This window comes from Mustela lutreola, chromosome 12 (genome assembly GCF_030435805.1).
Source record: "Mustela lutreola isolate mMusLut2 chromosome 12, mMusLut2.pri, whole genome shotgun sequence".
In the NCBI taxonomy this organism is placed as follows: domain Eukaryota; kingdom Metazoa; phylum Chordata; class Mammalia; order Carnivora; family Mustelidae; genus Mustela; species Mustela lutreola.
This window is the reverse complement of record NC_081301.1, coordinates 3281725-3300451: the sequence shown is the minus strand read 5'-3', so window position 1 is coordinate 3300451 and position 18727 is coordinate 3281725. Positions and strand designations below refer to the sequence as shown.

At 64.8% G+C, this 18727-nt stretch overlaps 4 protein-coding genes and 2 non-coding genes across 10 annotated transcripts; 4 read left to right on the top strand and 2 right to left on the bottom strand.

Moving 5' to 3' along the window:
- Positions 1–706: 706 nt before the first annotated feature.
- On the bottom strand, positions 707–6970 carry MED22 (mediator complex subunit 22). 3 transcript variants are annotated; one of them, XM_059142968.1, is made up of 5 exons: positions 6826–6970; positions 6313–6460; positions 4743–4823; positions 3819–4027; positions 707–1437 (listed from the first exon to the last, which is right to left on the bottom strand). In XM_059142968.1, the coding sequence occupies exons 2-5, from the start codon at positions 6433–6435 to the stop codon at positions 1248–1250; spliced, it is 603 nt and encodes a 200-aa protein (XP_058998951.1). In that variant the 5' UTR covers positions 6436–6460; positions 6826–6970; the 3' UTR covers positions 707–1247. The 3 variants fall into 3 exon arrangements, with proteins under 3 accessions (XP_058998951.1, XP_058998952.1, XP_058998953.1); XM_059142969.1 differs by lacking the exon at positions 6826–6970 and adding an exon at positions 6708–6725; XM_059142970.1 differs by lacking the exon at positions 4743–4823.
- RPL7A (ribosomal protein L7a) lies at positions 6926–9440 on the top strand. The gene is made up of 8 exons (XM_059142967.1): positions 6926–7064; positions 7500–7620; positions 7831–7980; positions 8064–8204; positions 8398–8477; positions 8654–8784; positions 9064–9133; positions 9274–9440. Exons 1-8 carry the CDS (start codon positions 7062–7064, stop codon positions 9376–9378), a joined length of 801 nt encoding a protein of 266 aa, XP_058998950.1. The 5' UTR covers positions 6926–7061; the 3' UTR covers positions 9379–9440.
- On the top strand, positions 7687–7759 carry LOC131813392 (small nucleolar RNA SNORD24). Its single transcript, XR_009346792.1, has one exon. It is a non-coding gene; the product is annotated as a small nucleolar RNA SNORD24 (small nucleolar RNA).
- On the top strand, positions 8253–8326 carry LOC131813390 (small nucleolar RNA SNORD36). The gene has a single exon (XR_009346790.1). It is a non-coding gene; the product is annotated as a small nucleolar RNA SNORD36 (small nucleolar RNA).
- Positions 9441–9626: 186 nt separating the features above from the next.
- Positions 9627–13013, bottom strand: LOC131812930 (surfeit locus protein 1). 2 transcript variants are annotated; one of them, XM_059142962.1, is made up of 8 exons: positions 12810–13013; positions 12031–12164; positions 11873–11955; positions 11203–11394; positions 10473–10545; positions 10229–10391; positions 9884–9965; positions 9627–9811 (listed from the first exon to the last, which is right to left on the bottom strand). In XM_059142962.1, the coding sequence occupies exons 1-8, from the start codon at positions 12997–12999 to the stop codon at positions 9742–9744; spliced, it is 987 nt and encodes a 328-aa protein (XP_058998945.1). In that variant the 5' UTR covers positions 13000–13013; the 3' UTR covers positions 9627–9741. The 2 variants fall into 2 exon arrangements, with proteins under 2 accessions (XP_058998945.1, XP_058998946.1); XM_059142963.1 differs by lacking the exon at positions 12031–12164 and having other exon boundaries at positions 12810–12935.
- Positions 13014–13048: 35 nt separating this feature from the next.
- SURF2 (surfeit 2) lies at positions 13049–17199 on the top strand. 2 transcript variants are annotated; one of them, XR_009346555.1, is made up of 6 exons: positions 13049–13191; positions 13275–13429; positions 14034–14137; positions 15804–15992; positions 16113–16361; positions 16629–17199. XR_009346555.1 is itself a non-coding variant. In XM_059142964.1 (6 exons), the coding sequence occupies exons 1-6, from the start codon at positions 13114–13116 to the stop codon at positions 16713–16715; spliced, it is 780 nt and encodes a 259-aa protein (XP_058998947.1). In that variant the 5' UTR covers positions 13050–13113; the 3' UTR covers positions 16716–17199. The 2 variants fall into 2 exon arrangements, 1 of the variants encoding a protein (XP_058998947.1); XM_059142964.1 differs by having other exon boundaries at positions 13050–13191; positions 16195–16361.
- Positions 17200–18727: the final 1528 nt, after the last annotated feature.

Here is an 18727-nt window from a genome sequence, read left to right as displayed (position 1 = left end):
AATAGGAAAACAACTTCCCCAGGCCACCCCAGAAAACCAGGACTAGAGCCAGGGCTGGGCCCCGGGCCCATGCTCCAACCTGCACGGTGCCTCTTCTTGGCTATGGGGGTGGGGTGAGGTGTCTCGGGGACCCAGCATAATTCAGCTTGTGTCCTTGAGACATTTGGAGGCTGTCACCTCCCCACATTACCAGCTGATGTCTCCTTCATGAGGAGCTCAGGCCTGCTGGTGACGGCACAGGGTTGAAGTCCCGGTTCTGGTGTGATTCCCCACCACTGAGCCTTGTGTGAGGCACGGGGCCCAGCACTCCGTGGGTTGAGTCCTGATTTCTGCCGCTTCATTCCCCAGCTCCGCGACTGCAGACACGGCGCTTCAGCCCCTTTGAACTCCCCTGCTCGGCCCAGTAGCGCAGCGCACTACAGCACTGACTGGGTAGGGTGAGGACGACAGGGCCCAGAGATATGGGCACCTGGACTTCCTAACGTGCAGTAATGGCAGTGGCTTTTCAATCACCAAATATTAAGGACCTTCCGGGTCTCCGGCAGTTCTAGGCCATGGCAATGCAGTGACGGTCCCACACGGACCACATCCCTGCCCAAGCCCAAGGCTGTGCCGTCAGAGCCCAGAGCTGCTCTCCCAGGAGCCAGCGGGAAGCTAAGGGTGGCCCCAGGGTGGGCCAGGACTCACAAGAGAGCGCCAACCGATGCACACGGGCAGGGCTGTTTTTATTCAACTGTCTTATTACAAAACTCTCAAAACACATATGGCAGAAATTAGGAAGGTCCCAGTCCTGGCTTCCACAAAAGCGGGCAGGCTGATCTCTCCCTGCCACCACAGCCCCTGGGGACAGTCAGCTAGTGCAGGGACCCTGAGGACAAGGCAGTGGGTGTGGCTCTGCACAGGAGGCCTGCCCTGGGAGGGAGAGTCTGGACTTGGCCAATATGGTCCACTCTGAGTGCCTCCCTACAGCTCTTAAGTAGCAGCACATCCTCCTGGCCCACTCCTGGGGCCCACAGGACTGTCCAGGAACTTTCTGCCCAGCAGGCCAGGAGGGTCACTCGGGAGGGGGGCCACCTTGGAAACGGCAGGGGGAGGGCAGGTGGCAGTCCCTGGGCCAAAGCTCCCAAGGAGCCCACCGCAGCTCCCCAACGGGAAGCAAGGCTAAAAGAAGCAAAATTGTGGTGAGCCTAGAGGGAACACCAGACCTCCTCAGAACCTAGGGGTGCAGAGAGGGGACACTGGGAGGCTCAGGCGTGCTCCGTGGGGCCAGGGCCGCTGGCATGGGAGTGGGCAGGGGCCGCAGCCTGCAGGGGGCCAGCGCTGGGCTCCGGGGACGCCAGCACCGGGGCCGAGAGGCCATCGGCGGAGTCTGTGTCGAGGTCCAGCCTCCAGTACGCTTCGCACAGAGGCCGGCCGTTAGCTTCACAAAGACTTGAGCTTTTCCACCACCAGAAACCCAGGGAGAGACAGCAGCAGGCAGAGACGGACGGAAGCCGGGGCGGGGTGCAGGGGCGGGGAAGCAAGACAGAACCAGAGTTAAGAAAACATAGACCACACCCCAGATCTGCCTTTCCCCTCCTCTTCCCTGTGCTAGCGCCTCTCCAGGCACACGTGGCTACCAGGGGCACGTGGGGCCGCCCTTACTTCTGGGTCCAGTATGGCATCCTACCGGGGGCGGGGCTCCAGGACCGGCCTCCAGCAGGCTGTGTGACCCTCCCACTGACCGACCAAGTGTGTTTCACAGCTGACTAGCCACAAGCTTGAGCCAGCCCATCCCACTGCCTCCCATCCCGGCTCCAGACGCCCCAGAAACGAGCATCTGGAGCTTGCTAAGGCCTCTCCGCAGTCACGACACTCCGCGAGGCCCCCAATAGCAGACCCTGTCTTGTTCCTAGGTTCTCTGCCCAGCAGGACCTCTGCCTGAACGGGGGGCAGGACCAGGGGCCCTGGGGTTCCGTGCTGCACCGCTGCACCAGCCGGACGAGAGGCCCGTAGGCCCCGAACTCGGTCTCCCTGCCTCTGACGGGGTCAGCAGCGTTGGCCTGGCTGTGCGCAGCAAGACCTGGGTGGGGATGCAGGGGAGGAGCGTGGCTCACCAGAGTTGTCCAGGGGTGGCGAGAGCCCCAAGGCCCCACACCTATCTGACCCCAACCTCACTCCCTCCCTTGCTCCTGCCTTCGGCGGTTTGGGTGCAGAGTGGCATCTCAAGGAGAGCAGAGGGCGAGGCAGAGAAAGAGCGAGTCGTGAGCAGAGAGCAGGTGAGCGCAGACCCGGGCATGCAGGGCACGGCAGCCTGTGTTGGGGCTTCCGGGGAGGGTGCACAGCCTGGTGGCTGCGACTAAGCCCTGACCTCCCAAGGCCCTGGGGACAGCAAGGAACCCCTCTGGGTGAACCAGACACTCGCAGGGCAGAACGTGGGAAGGCTGGCCCTCGGGGCCCTGGGTTCTCTAGTCTTGTCAAAGTAACTGTGGGCATGTCCCTCCCCAGCACCCCAACCCGGCCTTCAACAAGAGGCAGGAATAAATGCTTGTCCTGGAACCACCCAGCCGCCAAGCCCAGCCCTTGGGGGCGACAGGAAACAAACAGAGGGACCTGAAGGGATTCTGCAAAATCCACGGTGCTGTGAACCATGTCCCCCGGCATGGTCCGAGACACAGATGGCACCCCCACCCCAGGGACCCACTCAGGACCCTTCTCTGAAAGCTTGGTGTGTAGGAGGTGCTCACAGGTTTGCTGGGCTGGTGGGTATCAGGGACCAGAGGTGGCCTCAGAACCCTCTGGAAAAATCTAGAACCACTCCAGCTGGACAGTGGCACTGTCCTTCCCACAGAGGCCAAGAGGGCCAGGGACAGTGAGGGCCAGCACTGAGTACAGAGCAGGGAAACCAAGGCCGAGACCACAGACCATGCTGGTTATGGGCATCTGTGGCCCCAGCATGGCCTTTGTGGGGCAAAAAGGAGCATCTGAAAGCCACCACAGTAAGGACGTGTTTGTCCAGGCAAGGGCATGGGGGATACTGCTCCGTCTGAACTGAGACTTGACTTCCTGTGCTGCTAGGGACAGAGGTGCAAGGCCTCCCTGTCTCCAGCCTCAGTCTCCCTCGTGTCTGTTACACCTGGACACCGCACTCTCGTTTCTCCAAACCCCTCGCACTCAGATGACTCAGGTCTTAGGATTCCAAGTCATGCATGAGGGCTGGGGTGACAGGTCTTGCCCACTGCTGTATCCCTGGGGCCCAGCATGGGCCTAACGTGTAGACAGGCTCTGGTCTGTGAACCAGGCTGAGCTGAACAGGAACTCGGTGGTCTGGGTACCCCAGGCCCAGATTTCGAGGCTATCCTCTGCTCAGGTTTCTTCCTCCTTCCCAACCGCCCACCACCATGGACCCTGATACACATGCTGAAGGTCCGGGATGCCCACACGGAACGAAATCCCTAGGCAAGCACTGGCATCCTGCCCATTCTGGGCATCAGCCAGGGGAAGCTAGCCCGGGCCTGGTGGGAACGTTTAAACAGCTAAGAGAGGTGCGCAGGCCCAGAGTGAGGCAGGTGGCAGCCCCAGCAGGAACGCTGGCTCTGCCCTCCCCTCTGGGGCTTGGCCCACCCCTGAAGTCCTGTGATTTTCATCCTGCCGCCCAGGAACTGGCAGGTGGCGTCAAATGTCTGTCCATCACTCGCTCTGATGTGCGCTCTGCTCTGAGACCCGGGCACGCGTCTGTGCCAAGAGCAGGAAGGGTTTGCAAACACGGGGCCTTCAGGGCTGCAGGCCGGGCCGGGGCCCCCAGCTGTGCTCCGCGCAGGGTCCAGCCCTATCGGTACCTGGACGAGTAATACTCCTCCTCCAGCTCGTACAGGTCGATGGAGACCTCATCCCGCAGGGCGATGAGCTTCCGGTCGCACTCCTCCTGCAGGGCTCGCAGCTGCTGGTTGCGCTGGTCGATGGCCTCGTTCACGGACGGGAAGTCATTGAGGATGAGGAACTGCTTGAGGTCAGACACCAGCTTCATCAGGGACTCACCGGCTCGGACCTGCGGCCATCAGAACCAGTGCAAGGTGGTGAGGCATGCGCAGAGGCCTTGTCCCCACGGGCCTGGCGCTGGGCGTGGCTGCCATGTGCTCATCTGTCGAGTGGGACTACAGCACCGACCTTCGGGGTCGTGGTGGAAGCGGGCAGCGCGAAGGACAGGGTCGGGGCTCCCACCCTGACTGCAGGACGTGCTTCCAAGGCAGGCGCCCCCAGCTTCCCAGCCCCCCTCCAACCACTTGGCTGCTGCTGTAGGGGTGCTGACCTCCCTTTACATGGGTTATGCTTCTCAAAGCCACAAGCACCACAGCTAAAACTACCGTCCCGTGTGGCGGCTGCCTGTGTGCCTCCTCGGGGGAGCGAGCAGGCCAGTTGGGCATTTCCTATGACTTGCACCCGAGAGCACACATCCATGGCAACGTTTGGCCCCTGTGTTTGTCCCGTAACATAAGGAAGGACTAAAACGCACATCTTGGTTTGTTCAGCAATCTGCTGTCGCTCTCGTGTTGAATCTCCAGGAGCTTTACTGGGGGCAAGGAAGCGTCTGCCCCTTGCTCTCCAGGACAGATGGGGCTGGCTACTCGCTGCCCCTCGCACAGCTGCCAGCCAGCCCACCTCTTGAGGGGAGTCTCCCGAGAAGTGGTTTGCCCGCCCCCACCCCCAAAGGTGGGACCAGACTCCTGCAGTCCGGGTCCTGCCCTTGCCACCCAGTGACTCACGATGTTGGCGGCGCGAACGTGCATCTCATAATTGTCCTGCTCACCCTGAGTGGCCCTCGACACCTGTGTCTCATCCTCGATCTGGAGGGCAGACAAAAAAAGCCCGAAATTGGCAGGTGCCCCTGCGCAGGGGCACTGGCCCACTGCAGGACACCCACGCCTGCTGCCTCCTTTCTGCCATCCGCTCTGCCTTCTCCAGGCCCTGCTGGCCAGATCTGGGCTGGCCTCAGGCCTCCTTGTTCTGTTCTCACGTGCCCACGGGCACTTTTGTTGGGAAATGGATGCCCGCGGACCCTGACTCTGCCACCTGCAGGGAAGGAAGTCTAGGTCACGTCTTCTTGCGGGTGTGGAGCCCTCTTAGGTACAAACAGGGTCAGGAACTCAGATGCGCAGTAAACTGAGCTGCTGAATGCACAAGACGCGACGTATGTCCTCTGAGCCACTGTTTCCTGAGCACTTTCCAGACTGCCCGACACCACGCTAAGGGCTTCGCCACAGTCATCTTGAGGAGCACCATCCTGGGTCTGCAGGTGGGCAAAGCTGAAGCAGGGACCGCTTGGAGCGCGCACCCCACGTGTCTCCCATAGTAAACTGAGGAGCCTGGGGTGCCGCTGCCTGGCCTGGCCCGAGGGCAGGCTACTCCCACTCCCGCCCATCCGTGTGGACAGGGCTTCCTTACCAGACCCAGGCGGGGGACAGGGCACCCTAAAGTAAGGAGCTGGGTTCCTGGGTTCAAATCCTGGCTCTGACGGCTGTGAACAGAATGATCTTGGCAAATTACTAAGCCTTCTGAGCCTCAGTTTCTGCCTCTAGCAACGGAGAGGACAGCAGTACCTGCCCCACAGAGCTCTGGTGAAGGATAAACGTGATGGGACACGGGAGCTCTCACAACGTGGCATGACACAGTGAGCGCACGCTATGTGTAGGCTAGCTCGCTTCTTCACGGCTCTAACCCTCCTCCCGGGGCTACAACAGCCGCAAGATCCAGCCCCACTTGCTGCGGGGCAGCCGGGCAGGGGTGGCCGACCCGATCCGGACACCCTGTTCTCACCACCCCGAGGGGCCTTCCCCAGCAGTTCTCCCTGCTGCGCTGGGGCAGGACAGCAACCGCATCTGAGCCGGGGTCAGGCCCCACGGCGATCAATCGATCAATCGCTTTACACAGTCACCCATTCACCAGGGGGGACCTTAGAATGCAGGGGAAACGGAGGCACGGGGAAGTGCGGTTCCCATCCAGACCCTGCGCGGGTTTCGGGGCGCGGCACAGGGCAGCCTGGCCACCTCACCAGGGCCCTGAGCCAGCTGGCCTGCGTGTTTCTCGGTTGCTCTGGTTGCTACTCCCCGCTCCCCTGCTGCCCTCCCCAGTATTCCCCCTGAGCAGACACAGGCCTGGCCTGTGCGTTCTCCGCCCGGGGTCGCCGCCGGCCACGGAGCACCTGCGCCCTGAGAGCAGACCCCCACCCTGTGACCCCTGACGGCAGCGGGTCGGCCCCCGGCCTCACCGCGGGCCACCCCCTAAGCCCGCCCCCTTCCCTGTCTCCGAGCGGCAGGAGCCGCCTGCGCGCCCCACCTTGGCGCTCTTGATGATCTCGGTGAAGTTGTCCATGATGGACTTGACGTCGTCCTTGAGCCGCTTGTTGTAGGACTGCAGCAGCGTCTCCTTGCTCTGCGGCAGGGCTCGCTGCTGGGCCATGGCGGGGCCTCCGGCGCCGCGACACCTGGGAGCCACGGTCCGGCGTGAGGCTCCGCAGAACCGCGACCCCCGGCGGCCTGCCGTGGGCCACAGCCGTGCAACCGAGGGCTCCCGGGCCCGGCCGGTCAGCGCCGCCCCCCGCCCCCCGCCGCCCCCCCCCCGGCCGAGGCCTCCCTCGGGTTCCGCCCCCGCCGCACCCCCTGCTCCAGGCCGGGACCACCCTCCCTCCCGCCCTGCGCCGGGCGCCCCGCGGCCGCACGCCCCGGACAGACCGGCCTGGGGCCTGCACGCCGCCGACCGACCGCACTCGGGGCCCGGGAGCCTCTCCGTAGCGGGGGCGCCGGGGGTCACACCTGAGAAAAGACGGCGACCCCGCCCCCACGCCCGCACCTGGTCCGCAGAGCCCGGGGCGACCCGGCGGAGTGCAGACGAGCGCGCTCCCCCCCGCGGAAGGCCTGGCTCCCCGCCGCCGGTTCCGGGGCACCGTCCCCGACAGGAGGCGGTCGAGGGCCGTCCTGTCTCTTTAAGTTCGAAATCCCGCGCAGGCGCCAGTTCTCGCGATCTCCGAGGTCGCCTACATATTACCCACAATTCCCCGGTCTTCCTCTCTCTCTCAGGAACTCAAGATGGTGAGCGGCTTCGCGGTGGGCTCTGTCGGCCCCGGGCCCGGCGTCCATCCGCGGCCATCCTCCTCAGCGCGGGGCTGCGCGGGGCTTCCTCGGCCGTCCCGCGCTAGGGGAGCCCCGCGGGGCCCGGCAGGGAGGCCCCAGGCCGGGTGTCCCGGCGGCTGCCGGGAGTGCGGGCGGGAGGGCCCGGGCGGGGAGTGCAGCGCCGCAGTGCGGGGCTCGCCGCACCCTGGGGACCGCCCCGGAGGCCTCGGCTGTCGGCTCCGCGCCCGCCGTGCGCCGGGCTCGTAGGGGCTCGGGCCGTGGGCGGCGTCGCGGGCGGACGGGGTCGCGGGGCGCGCGGGGCGGGGTGCGGAGCGCCGTCGGTCCCCGAGCCGCGGGGTCCCCGGGGCGGCGGCGGCGCGCGGACCCGGCCCCAGCGCGTTGCGTGTCGCGCAGCCGAAGGGGAAGAAGGCGAAGGGGAAGAAGGTGGCCCCGGCGCCCGCCGTCGTGAAGAAGCAGGAGGCCAAGAAGGTGGTGAACCCGCTGTTCGAGAAGCGGCCCAAGAACTTCGGCATCGGTGGGTGCGCGCGGCGGGGGGCGCGGGGTCCCGGCGGGGTCCGGGCGGGGGGGGCGCGGCGCCGGGCGCAGATGATGTGAGCGGATATTTGCTATCCGAGCCCCGTGACGACGCGCACGCCACCAAGATCGCTGATGCCCCGGCGCGGCGGGCGGCCCCGACCCCGACCCGGCCCCCGCCCGCGCCCACCGCCCGCGCCCGCCCCCGCAGGTCAGGACATCCAGCCCAAGCGGGACCTGACGCGCTTCGTCAAGTGGCCGCGCTACATCCGGCTGCAGCGGCAGCGCGCGATCCTCTACAAGCGGCTGAAGGTGCCGCCCGCCATCAACCAGTTCACGCAGGCGCTGGACCGCCAGACGGGTGCGCGCGGGGCGGCCGGGGGCGGCGGGGCGGCCGGGGGCGGCGGCCGGCAAGCGCGCGCTGACCCGCCCGCGGCCCCGCAGCCACGCAGCTGCTGAAGCTGGCGCACAAGTACCGGCCCGAGACGAAGCAGGAGAAGAAGCAGCGGCTGCTGGCGCGCGCGGAGAAGAAAGCGGCCGGCAAAGGGGACGCCCCGACCAAGCGGCCCCCCGTGCTGCGAGCCGGTGAGGGGCGCGTCCGCGGGGCGGGGGGGGGCAGGGCGGGGCGGCTGCCGGCCGTGATGCGAGCGTTTCTGCAGCTGGAGTCGCCGTGAAGAGCGAAATCGAGCTTTTTAACCCTGAGCCGCAGCCGCGCCTGGAGCGCAGCCGCGTGGGCGCCGCGGCAGCCCCGCGCCCTGCTCATGCGGCTGTGTCCTAGGGGTGAACACGGTCACCACGCTGGTGGAGAACAAGAAGGCCCAGCTGGTCGTCATCGCGCACGACGTGGACCCCATTGAGGTACGCGGGGCCGGGCCGGTGCGTTGGGCCCAGGCGGGGGGCCGCGGCCGGGGCGGTCAGCCTCGGCTCGGTGTGGGAGGACGAGAGCCGCTGAGCCCCGAGCGCCGCCGGGGCGCCAGCCCTGCCCCGCTGCCCCCTTGGCCAGAACAGGCCCCGGAGCTGAGGCTGTCTTCCAGCTGGTGGTGTTCCTGCCCGCGCTGTGTCGCAAGATGGGGGTTCCCTACTGCATCATCAAGGGCAAGGCCAGGCTGGGGCGTCTGGTCCACAGGAAGACCTGCACCACGGTGGCTTTCACGCAGGTCAACTCGTGAGTATTCGAGGGGCCCCGCTCCGGGGCAGTCCATAGGGTCAGTCGCCCCCTCCCCCGGGTCATTTAATTCCTAAGGACGAGACAGGCTGCCTTAAAGGGGTGCGTCCGCCTGGACCTTTGCCAATGATGGTCACGAATTTCTTCACCTGAACAAGCCGTGTGGTCGTGTTGTGTCTGAGGCAGAGGGCTGGGGCTGGGGCTGGGGCCAACCGTGAAGCCCCCCGCTCTCTGGAAAGCTGGGGGAGAAGCGAATGACCTCGTTCCCGGCCTTTCTAGGGAAGACAAAGGTGCTCTGGCGAAGCTGGTGGAAGCCATCAGGACCAATTACAACGACCGATACGACGAGGTAGGCCGCAGCCGGAGGCGGGGCGCGCGGCGAGTTGGGAGCGCGGCCGGCTGCTCCTGGGCAGTCCCGCTGACAGGGACTTGGAGCAGCCCGTGGGAGACTGCGGGACGGAGGCCACGCTGACCCCTCTGTCGTTGCAGATCCGCCGCCACTGGGGAGGCAACGTCCTGGGTCCGAAGTCGGTGGCTCGCATCGCCAAGCTGGAAAAGGCAAAGGCCAAGGAACTGGCCACCAAACTGGGCTGAGCGGTCGTGGCTTGATTTTCTGTACATACAAGTAATAAAAAGTTGTCTTTCAGCCACTGTGAGTCGGTGTTTGGGGTGGATACAGTTGATCGTCTCCCTGTCCGTTTGGGGTTGTGGCAGGGGTTTCCCAGCCCAGGGCAGGAGGTGGGAGACCTGGGGGACAGTTGCGAGCAAGTCGCTGCAACCTCTCAGTGGCACTTGGCCCTTCAGCACTGGCCGCGCACAGGTAGGGACGCAGGCAGACGGCGACAGGTGTACCACGTAGAAGTTTATTTACACCAAGAGTACCTGACCCCGGATAAAAACAAAGCTCGGAAATCAGGGACTGCTGACGCCTGCAGCCGGGGCACCCTCGCACCGAGCTCACACGCCAGGAGTCCGGCGTAGGAACTTGTTAAACCACAGGTAGGCTGTCGCGGCACAGAGTCCGTACCTCGGGTGGAGGAGAGAGACGGTCAGTGTGGGCAGGGGAGAGGCAGAGGCCCAGCGGGAGACCAGGACTTACCAGGTGATGATGTACTGCAGGTGCTCGTTCCTCAGAGTGACTCGGGTCTGCCCTCCAACGGGTCCCCCAGGGACTGTGCTCCCTGCAGAGTCCGTGGGCACAGCGTCCGTGATCACTGCCACCAGCCGTGGGTCCCCCACAGCACACTGGCCAGCTGCTGAGAGCTGTGCAAGCCCGTGACCAGCCCCGCGCTGCTTTCCTTGGTCCCTGCCAGACCTCCCACTCTCCCGCCCCCGCTAAGGTGAACCCAGTAGGAGGGAGGCACGTGTCGGGGCAGAGACAAAGGTAGAACCAGGTAATCACAAACACTACGTGCGCCTCTGGGGTAGGCCGGTCACAACGTACGGAAGTCCGCGTCGATGAAGATGGGGTCTGCGCCTGTGAGCCTGGCCATGGCCTCCAGGTCCCGGTAATGCCAGTGGTTCCTTTCCGGATTGTTCTCTGGGACAAAGGGCTTCCTGGTCTCTGTCAACCTCACCATCCCAACGAGGTCTACTTCTCCCTGGATCTAGGGAGGAAAAGGAGGTGGCGCTTCAGGGCCTGTGGTTTCTAGGGAGCCTGCTCACAAGGGACGGGGCACACCCTTTACCTGGCCTTTCTGCCGTGTATCGGGATGCACCTTCTTCTTGGGGACAAACCCTCTGTTTACCAGGATGGTGATTCTGCAGTGACAGAAGTATGCTCTTTCAGGGGGGGAAGGGCTCTGGAGGAAAGATCGTCCCCAGCCGTCCTTGCGAGCACAAGGATCGTGCCTGGGAAGTTTAAAATGGGAGAGGCCCCCTTTCCCCGGCCCGGTCTTGATGACCAGACCATCCGCTCCCTAAAGACTGATCTCCAGGGTCCGCAGCCCCCGACCCCGCTTCCCTCTGTGCCTCACCCAGCGCAGCGGCCACGTCTTGATCCCCCCACCCGTGAACAGCAGTAGCTGCCTTGTATACCTGCCTCCAATACCCACTCGGGGTGGCAGAGAGACCCTCCCAGACCTAGAGCTGGGAGGCTGCTCTAGTTGGTCTTGCAATGCCCTCTTGCTGGACAGGTTGCCCTCCCAACTCCAGGGCAAGCCCGAGGAGTCCCCTGGGAATCCTTCCCTAATGCCACCCCCTCCAGGCAGAGCTGGCCGGTTCCTTTCCTTTCGAGTTGTCTCACGAGACCGTTTCTCCGGAGTGGCTGATGTCCTTGGCCTCCCCAGACAGCAACGACTCCGTACGGAGTCGGCTTGACAATGTGGGAAGCACAGATTCCAAGCTCTCAAGGGATTGAACCTTCCTGGGTATCTTGGGTTTCCCCAAGGCCAGTGCGTCCCTGCATGTCCCACTCACCCCAGGTCAGTGCAGTGGAAGGGGGTGATCACATGAGCACCGCTCTCGGGTGAGGAAGAGAGACGGCCGGCCTCCCGGGCCTCTCGGGCCGGGTCCACCATGGTCCGAGGCATCATGTACAGCTCCTTGGAGTGGTCAAAGTGCCCTCTGACCTTCACTGGCCTGTACTCCAGATTTTTCAGTTCCATTGGGCTACAAGGGAGTGGGGAGAAGTGAGGGTGAGGCCAAGCCGGGTTGGACCCTGCACATCACAAACACACACGTTTGCTCCCCTAAAAGGAAAGCTCCGTCGACCATATCTGTCCCTCCAAGACAGTGCCTCAAAATGAGGAGGCAGAGGCAGTAGAGTCATTCGGGCCACTCTTTCAAGATAATGCCCTCAAGTCAGGACACAACATGAGGGCGCACTCTGCCCTCGCCCACCAGGTTAGAATCCTGCTATAGGGGCCGTCAGCACTGGGGGATGCTCAGGTACAACATGTCGGGGAAAAAAGGTAAAACTCAGGATCAAAAATATTTTTCCAAGTATTAAGTATCTCAGGCAGCTTCCCAACAGTGGTCAGGAAGCCCCGTAGGACAACTGGTCCCACCCCGGTCTAAGGGTCAGGATTACAAGCAGAAGCCAGGCCCCACTGCTGACCTCAAGCCCCAGGCACAGCCACACACTCACTCTGCTGGCAGTGGGATGGGCTCAGCAGCAACTCTGGACTCCAGCTCTGCGATCAGCTTCAGCTTCCACCTTCGACGCTGCACCTGTGGGAGCGGCACAAACGTAGCGGATGGCGACAAGGTCACCCCGCGCCAGGAGAGCTAGAAGCCAGTCTTTACCTGCCACGTCCCCAGGCCAAAGGCAGTCACAGGAATGAGAAGCAGAAACCAATGGAGGAAGGAGTCCTCTGGCACTTTCGTGGCAGGTGCCTGGGCTGCAGAGCTGCCCCGCCTGCTTGGCCCCCAGGCCAACCCTAGGAGGTTCAGGACACGGGCACAGGGTCAGAGCCCTCCACGAACAGAACGGGAGCAGCCCGTTCCTCAAGGAGACGCCGCCTCTACTGCTGGAGAGTGGCCAGACCACAGGCGGCGGCCAGCAGCCAGCCTGCGGCACCCTCTGTCCAGCCCGGCTGCTAAACCGGGGCTGGGTAGCCGGTACACTCAGTGGATGTTTGCCGACTGAATACAAGACCCAGGGCTCAGTCCCGGCCGTGCCACCAGCCGCCACCCCCGAAAACAGCTCCGCCTTCCTCGCGAGCTGCGGCGAGCTCCACGAGGACGCACCCGCGCAGACCGCGGACCCGCTCGGAGAGCGGCTGCAGGAGCACTCCCCGCGGCCTGCTCTCCACGCTCGGAGATGCGGACGCCACGACGCAGGCGAGAACACCGCAGCGTCGGAGCGGGGCGGGCCTCGCGGCGGCAGAGGCAGGCCCGGAGCCCGCTTCTCCCCGCACAGCGTCCCACGCCGCGGCAGGTGCGCGCGCCCTCCGCAGGCCGCGGGTCCCAGACCCCTCTCGGCCGGTCCGGCGCTGGGAATCGCGCCCTTCGGGGCAGAGCGCGGGGCGGGCGCGGGAGCCGCTCTTCCCGGGCGCCCGGGGCTCACGCGAGCGAGTCCTCACCTGGGCGCGGGGGCACCGCAAGGACGCTCCTCCGGACCGCGCGGGGCGAAGCCTGCGGAGACGGGGGCAGCGGCCGAGCTCGCGCCAGCCGGGGCGCGGGCCCCCGAGCCCCCCCGACACAGCCGCGCGCCGCGCGCCCCGCCCCCGGCGCCGCCGCCCGCAGCCCCAGCCACCGCGCGGCCGCCGCCATGGCCCGCCGGCACTTCCGGCCCGGAGGCATGTGCTTCCGGGTCGCCGCCGAGCCCCGCCCCCGGCGCACGCGGCGCGAGCGCAGCCGGCTTCCGGCTCCGGGAGCCGCCGGGCCATGGCGGAGCTCTCGGCCGACGTGCGCACCTTCCTGCGCGAGCACCCGAGCCTGCGGCTGGAGCCCGGCGCCCACAAGGTCCGCGGGGCCGGGGGGCGGGCGCGGGCCCCGCCGTGAGCCCTGGGCCCCCCTGACCGCCGCGCCCGCCCTCCGGCCCGCAGGTGAAGTGCGCGCTCACCGGCCACGAGCTGCCCTGCCGCCTGCCCGCGCTCCAGCTCTACACCCGCGGCAAGAAGTACCGGCGGCTGGTCCGCGCCGCCCCGGCCTTCGACTACGCGGAGCTCGAGCCGCACATCGTGCCCAGCACCAAGAACCCGTACGTGCGCGGGGCCGCGGCCGGCGGGGTCCCGAGTCGGGGCGGGCGGTGGGTGGCGAGCCCCGCCGTCTCCCCGCCGGGTGCGCCCCGCTTCGGGTGGGGTAGGCTCCTCCCGGGGCTGTGCTTCGGGTGGGGTAGGCTCCTCCCGGGGCTGTTCGGTGTCCGCAAGGCCGAGGTTGGTCACCCGGGCTCGTCCGCTGCCGAGCGGAGCTGCAGGGCTTGCGCGTCGTCACCCGAGGTTCTGGACGGAGCCAGCCTCGCACACGGAAGGAGAAAGCGGTGGAGCCGGACCCGCATGGCCGGCAGTGGGCGAGGGCAAGAGGGCGAGGGCGGCTGCTCCCGTTCATCCCGCGCCTTGCCGGCCTGGTCTCCCACGTGCCTTCGCTGGTCCCCGACGGCGGCCCAGACTGGCCAGGCCTGCGTTCCGGGGGAAGGTGGGGGGGTCGCAGCTGCCCTGGGTCAGCGCTCTGCACCCCCGCTGCAGAGTGGAATCGTTTGGGGAGTTTTTAAGAATCTTGCTGCCGGGGCCACCTCGCAGGCCTCTGCTCTCAGGCTCTGGGGATGTCGTGGACGTCCCCGCCGACCGCGCTTTCCCTGTCCCCAGGCACCAGCTGTTCTGCAGGCTCACCCTGCGGCACATCAACAAGTGCCCAGAGCACGTACTGAGGCACACCCGGGGACGCCGGTACCAGAGAGCTCTGCGAGAATGTGAGTAGCCGCGAGCGGACTCGGCCTGCCTCACTCCACAGGTGTTTGGGGGATGCGTGCCCCCTGAAGGCAGAAGGGTCTCAGTCACCCTGTGGCACCAGCTGGTGGTGCAGCGGGCTCCGAGGTCACTACAGGCAAGCAAGTGCTGTGAAGGACGTGTGCCACCACGAGGCCCCTGGGGAGGCTGAGTTCCTGGGTGCAGACTTCAGGGACGTGGGGAGTCGAAGCAAAGACTCAGGCAAGGGCAAAGGCAGAGCAACGCTTGGCTGCAGGAGCTCCTAGAGGAGGCCACTGTGCCACCTGCAGGTGGGGTCAGCAGGGTAGGTGAGGACAAGAACACAGGGCCTTGGAGATCAGGACCACATGAAGGGGGGAGGCATTGAAATACCCTTTGTGTGTCAGGGTCACTGTGGCTCCAAGGGGGGTGGGGTGGGGTGGAAGAGGGGCCGCTCAGTGCCACGCAGTCAGGTGAGGTGACCGTGGCTGGGGTGACAGGTGTTGGCAGGAAAGATGTACCCAGGGCAGGATCCGTGGGTGAGGGAAGGGAGAAATCAGCCGTGACCCCCAGATTCCTGGCTCGAGACCAGGGGTGGTGTAGGAGAGTGGCTTCGTGGGAAAATGAAACGTTGCTGTTGGCGCGTGGCATGGAGGGTGACTACTGGCAACGGGGCAGCCCGCGGATGATGGCACGCCACTGACACAGAGGTGGCCTTTGCGTTCCTGAAGCCGTGGAGGAGGGGACAGGGCCGGGCCTGAGCGCGGAAGGAGCCCCCGAAGGAGAGAAGCAGCCAGGTGGGGCGGTGTTGGGGGCAGAGGTTTCGAGAGGGGTGGACTTCTCGAATGTTCCTGAAGGGAAGGTGGGGGGACCAGATGGGCAGAGTCTGCTGGGTTTGGACACCGGCAGGATGAAGAAGAGCGGTCTGAAGGCTTTGTTTCCCCAAACATGAGACCGTCTTCACCTAAGGCCAGTATTGAAGGACACTGTGGAGGGTTGAGAGGCAGGGATCCTGCGCCCAGGCAGAGCCTGAGGGCTGCTTGGTGTAGGCGGGAAAGGGAGGGCTGGGTCACCCCAGGAGCAGAACAGTCATCCCGACACTGGAGTGTGTGGCTCCCAGGACCGGTGGCCAGAAGGAGCCAGAGCCTGGCAGCCGAGAAACCTGGCTGGGGATGCAGATGGGAGACACTGGGCGCAGAGGCCAGGAGGCCAGCTGAGACCACAGAGTGGGTGGCAGAGATGAGACAGAGTATAGGACCTTGGAGGTGGGCAAGGGTGTGGTCCCTGAGGGGGCCACACTGGACAGGAGAGCCAGGCCCACACGAGGCATGTTTCCCAAGTCAGGCCTGTCGAGGCCACCCTGCTCCTCATTGGGGCTCTGTTTCTATCCACTGCTCTGGGCCATCGGCCCAGGTCCCACTGAGCCCCACCATGCAGTGTGGGGCCCCAGCTGGCATACCAGAGGCTTCCGGGAGCTAGGCTGGGGCTGGAGGGTTCAGTGCTCGAGGCCCAGCACGCCCCTGCATCTTCTCACTCCACAACCTGCACCCCTGCTGGCCTCCTTCCTCTCCTGGTAGAAACTGTGGGGTACGGGGCTCTGGTGGAGCTTGGCTCCGCACTGGGGGACCACGGCAAACCCAGAACCAGGCAGCGTGCTGGCCTGTCCCCCAGATGAAAAGTGTCAGAAGCAGGGTGTGGAGTTCGTGCCCGCCTGCCTCTTGCACAAGAGGAGGAGGAGAGAAGACCAGACAGACGGCGCCGGGCCACGTCGTCCGAGAGAGGCCTTCTGGGAACCGGTGTCTAGCGACGACAGCGCAGCCGCGGGGGACAGTGACGACAGCATGACAGACCTGTACCCACGTAAGCGGGGCCGCCCCCACCCCTCCCCGGAGGCGTGGATCCTGGCTGGCTGGTCTGTTCTGAGCTCTCGGCAAGTGGGCTCCAGCCGCCATCCGTCTGTCCGTCCCACCACATCCTCAGGTCCTGGGCCCTGGCTGGCCACTCCCGCCTCAGCCCTGCGCGGTGAACCTCACCTGAAACAGCCCCTCCCCATTCCTTCCAGCCGAGCTGTTCACCAGAAAGGACCTGGCAGGGACGGAGCCTGGGGACAGCACTGAGGACTTTCTGACCGAAGAGGAGGGCGAGGAGCCGAGGGGCGCCTCAGGGATGGGCCCCGGGGACGGAGAAGAGCCGCCACTGGCCCAGGCGCTGGTCCGCAAGCGGAGGAAGGTGAGTGGCCGCTTACCTGGGCTAGTTTTCTGTTTCCTTAAATGTTAACAAGAACCTTGTTTTTGCAAATGAAAGTAAACAGGAGCTCAGCCGGCTCTGGCCTGCCGAGCACGGGGGCCGCCTCCTGGTTTGAGGCTCTGAGGGCTGCCGAGTGCTGCGGGGAGCCCGGGCCGGGGGGCTCGAGAAGTTCCAGGCCTGCCGTGAGGCTGGGGCCCTGGGGCTGCTGGGGGCAGGCTCACGAGCTGGAACTCTCTGTTCATGTTCCAGAAGCAGTTGAGCTCATCGAAGAAGAAGTCTAGGAGTCATCATTGTAAAGCTAAAAGCTTCAGCTCTTTTAAACAGTCCTGTTCCTAAAAGGCCACAGACAGCGCGTGTCGAGCACCGACGAGAACTCCTCAGCCACCGGCCCCGCGCTCCTCTTCCAACCGCCCACGGTGTGTCCTCTCAGCCCCCGAGGTGCCCCAGGGCCTTCTCCCTCCACGGGGGCTGGGGTCAGTCCCCCCGGCGTCAGGCGCACGCTCCCCACCCCCAGGGAGCAGCAGGGACCCCGAGGGAAGAGCTCGGCCCAGACGTGGCTTCTCAGTGCTCCTCAGCGAAGCCTAGAGGGTCTGTCGCGCTCACTCGGCGTCCAGGGAGAGGCCTGGACAGGCCCCACGCCGGCGGGACAACACCAGAGGATCACACCGCATACAACAAATGCCATTATTTATTTTGATGTTTCCAAAAATCAAAACGTTTTCAAACACAACTAAGATATAAAATACAGCATAAAATGAGATCTATACCTATTTCCCACATAAAGCAAAAAATTTTTCAGAAATTGTTTTGTCAAAGCCAATTGGTAGATGGTATTTTTTTTCCTCCCTGCAAAGGCGTCCACGCTGTCCCAAGCAGCAGTCTGCTCAAGGCCTGGTGAGCCCAGAGCCTCCAGCACAGAGGGTGACCTCTGACCGTACACCCCAGCCTCCGGGGGTCAACCTGTCTCTACAAACCACTAAAGGCCTTGTGAGCACGGGGCCAAGAGGGACCTGGACCCTGTCAAAAAGGGTGTTGAGGAGGAACAGCCTTGGCTGAGCGTCATTTGAGAGGACTGTTGTGCCGTGCTGATGGGGAAGGGGGTGGACCCAGGGACGGCCCCGCCCTGGTGGAGACCCGGAGTCAGAGCCCCCCTTCCTGTGGGGAGCATCCGAGAGCCGGGAAGTAGAAAAGCCTCTGTCCGTAAGCCATTGCTTCATCTTCAAAAGGCCAGAGGGGTGTGCAGGTGGGATGTGGTTCGGAACGTGTGGGGATGGGCCTCCACAGGGGCTGGGGCACGGGCTCAGGTGGGCCCCTGACGGGGTGTGCCACCGCGGCCCCTGGGGCTACAGAGCCAGGTGAGCCTCTGGGAGCTGAAAGCAGGGCAGGTTCCCCGGCTCACCCTGGCTCCTGTGTGGCTGGTAGATGGGGCTCCCAGTCTAGGACTGGCCCCCAGCATCCCCAGGGGTGACCCTCAGGCCTGTACATGGGTGAGTTTGGTCAGCCTGCCCCCAGGAAAGTCGGGGGAGGCACCGAGGTATCCCACTCGCCCCCCGCGGTGTCGCTCCGGCCCAGCAGGTGGAAAAGAGCTACAGGCGCTCATACCCCCCAAGAAGAGAAACGCAGTGTAAGGCAATGTTAGAAAACTTTAAATACAGGATTAAGATCCAATCGGTAAGGCATCACAAATCTTAAAAAGTAATTTGGGCTGCATTCAGCATAGCAGATAGACGATCTGAGTAAGCGACAGCCTAGGGAGGGGGTAGGCCACGGCTGCACAGCCTGGGAAGACCCCCTCTAGCTGGGGGAGAACCGCGCGGACGCCCAGCCACGTTGGAGCTGGGCCCGCGGCCTCAGCGGAGGCTCTGTGCAGAGGTTGGGGTGAGGTAACTGGTCTGAGAGCCCGCTGTGTCGCCGCCCGGCCCCCACGGCTGCCACCGGGCCCACACCCCTCACACGGGAGCCAACCTGCAGGTGTGTGGCCAGGCCAGGGTCAGAGCATGGGTCCCTGCGGGCTCCAGGGGCATCCGAGGACGTGGAGCGCCTCTGTCCCCACCTTGAGCCACTAAAGCTTCTGGGGTGGGGGGGCAGGTTGCCCTTTCAAACATCAGCCCCAGTCTGAGGCGGTTTTCTGACGAGGGACCTCCGCCGTGAACAGTGGCCACACCCGCCCGCCCAGGCAGCCTCATTCTTTGGGTCTGGGTCTCAAGGCCGTCACCGGCCCCACGAGTGTTACAGTGCGGGGCAGGGACCACTCGGAGCCATGGGTGCAGTTTAAAACTGGGACTTCCCGAATTCTTTCGTTTTAGTTAAAAACGTAAACTGAAAGCATAATAAGAGGGAGACCGCTC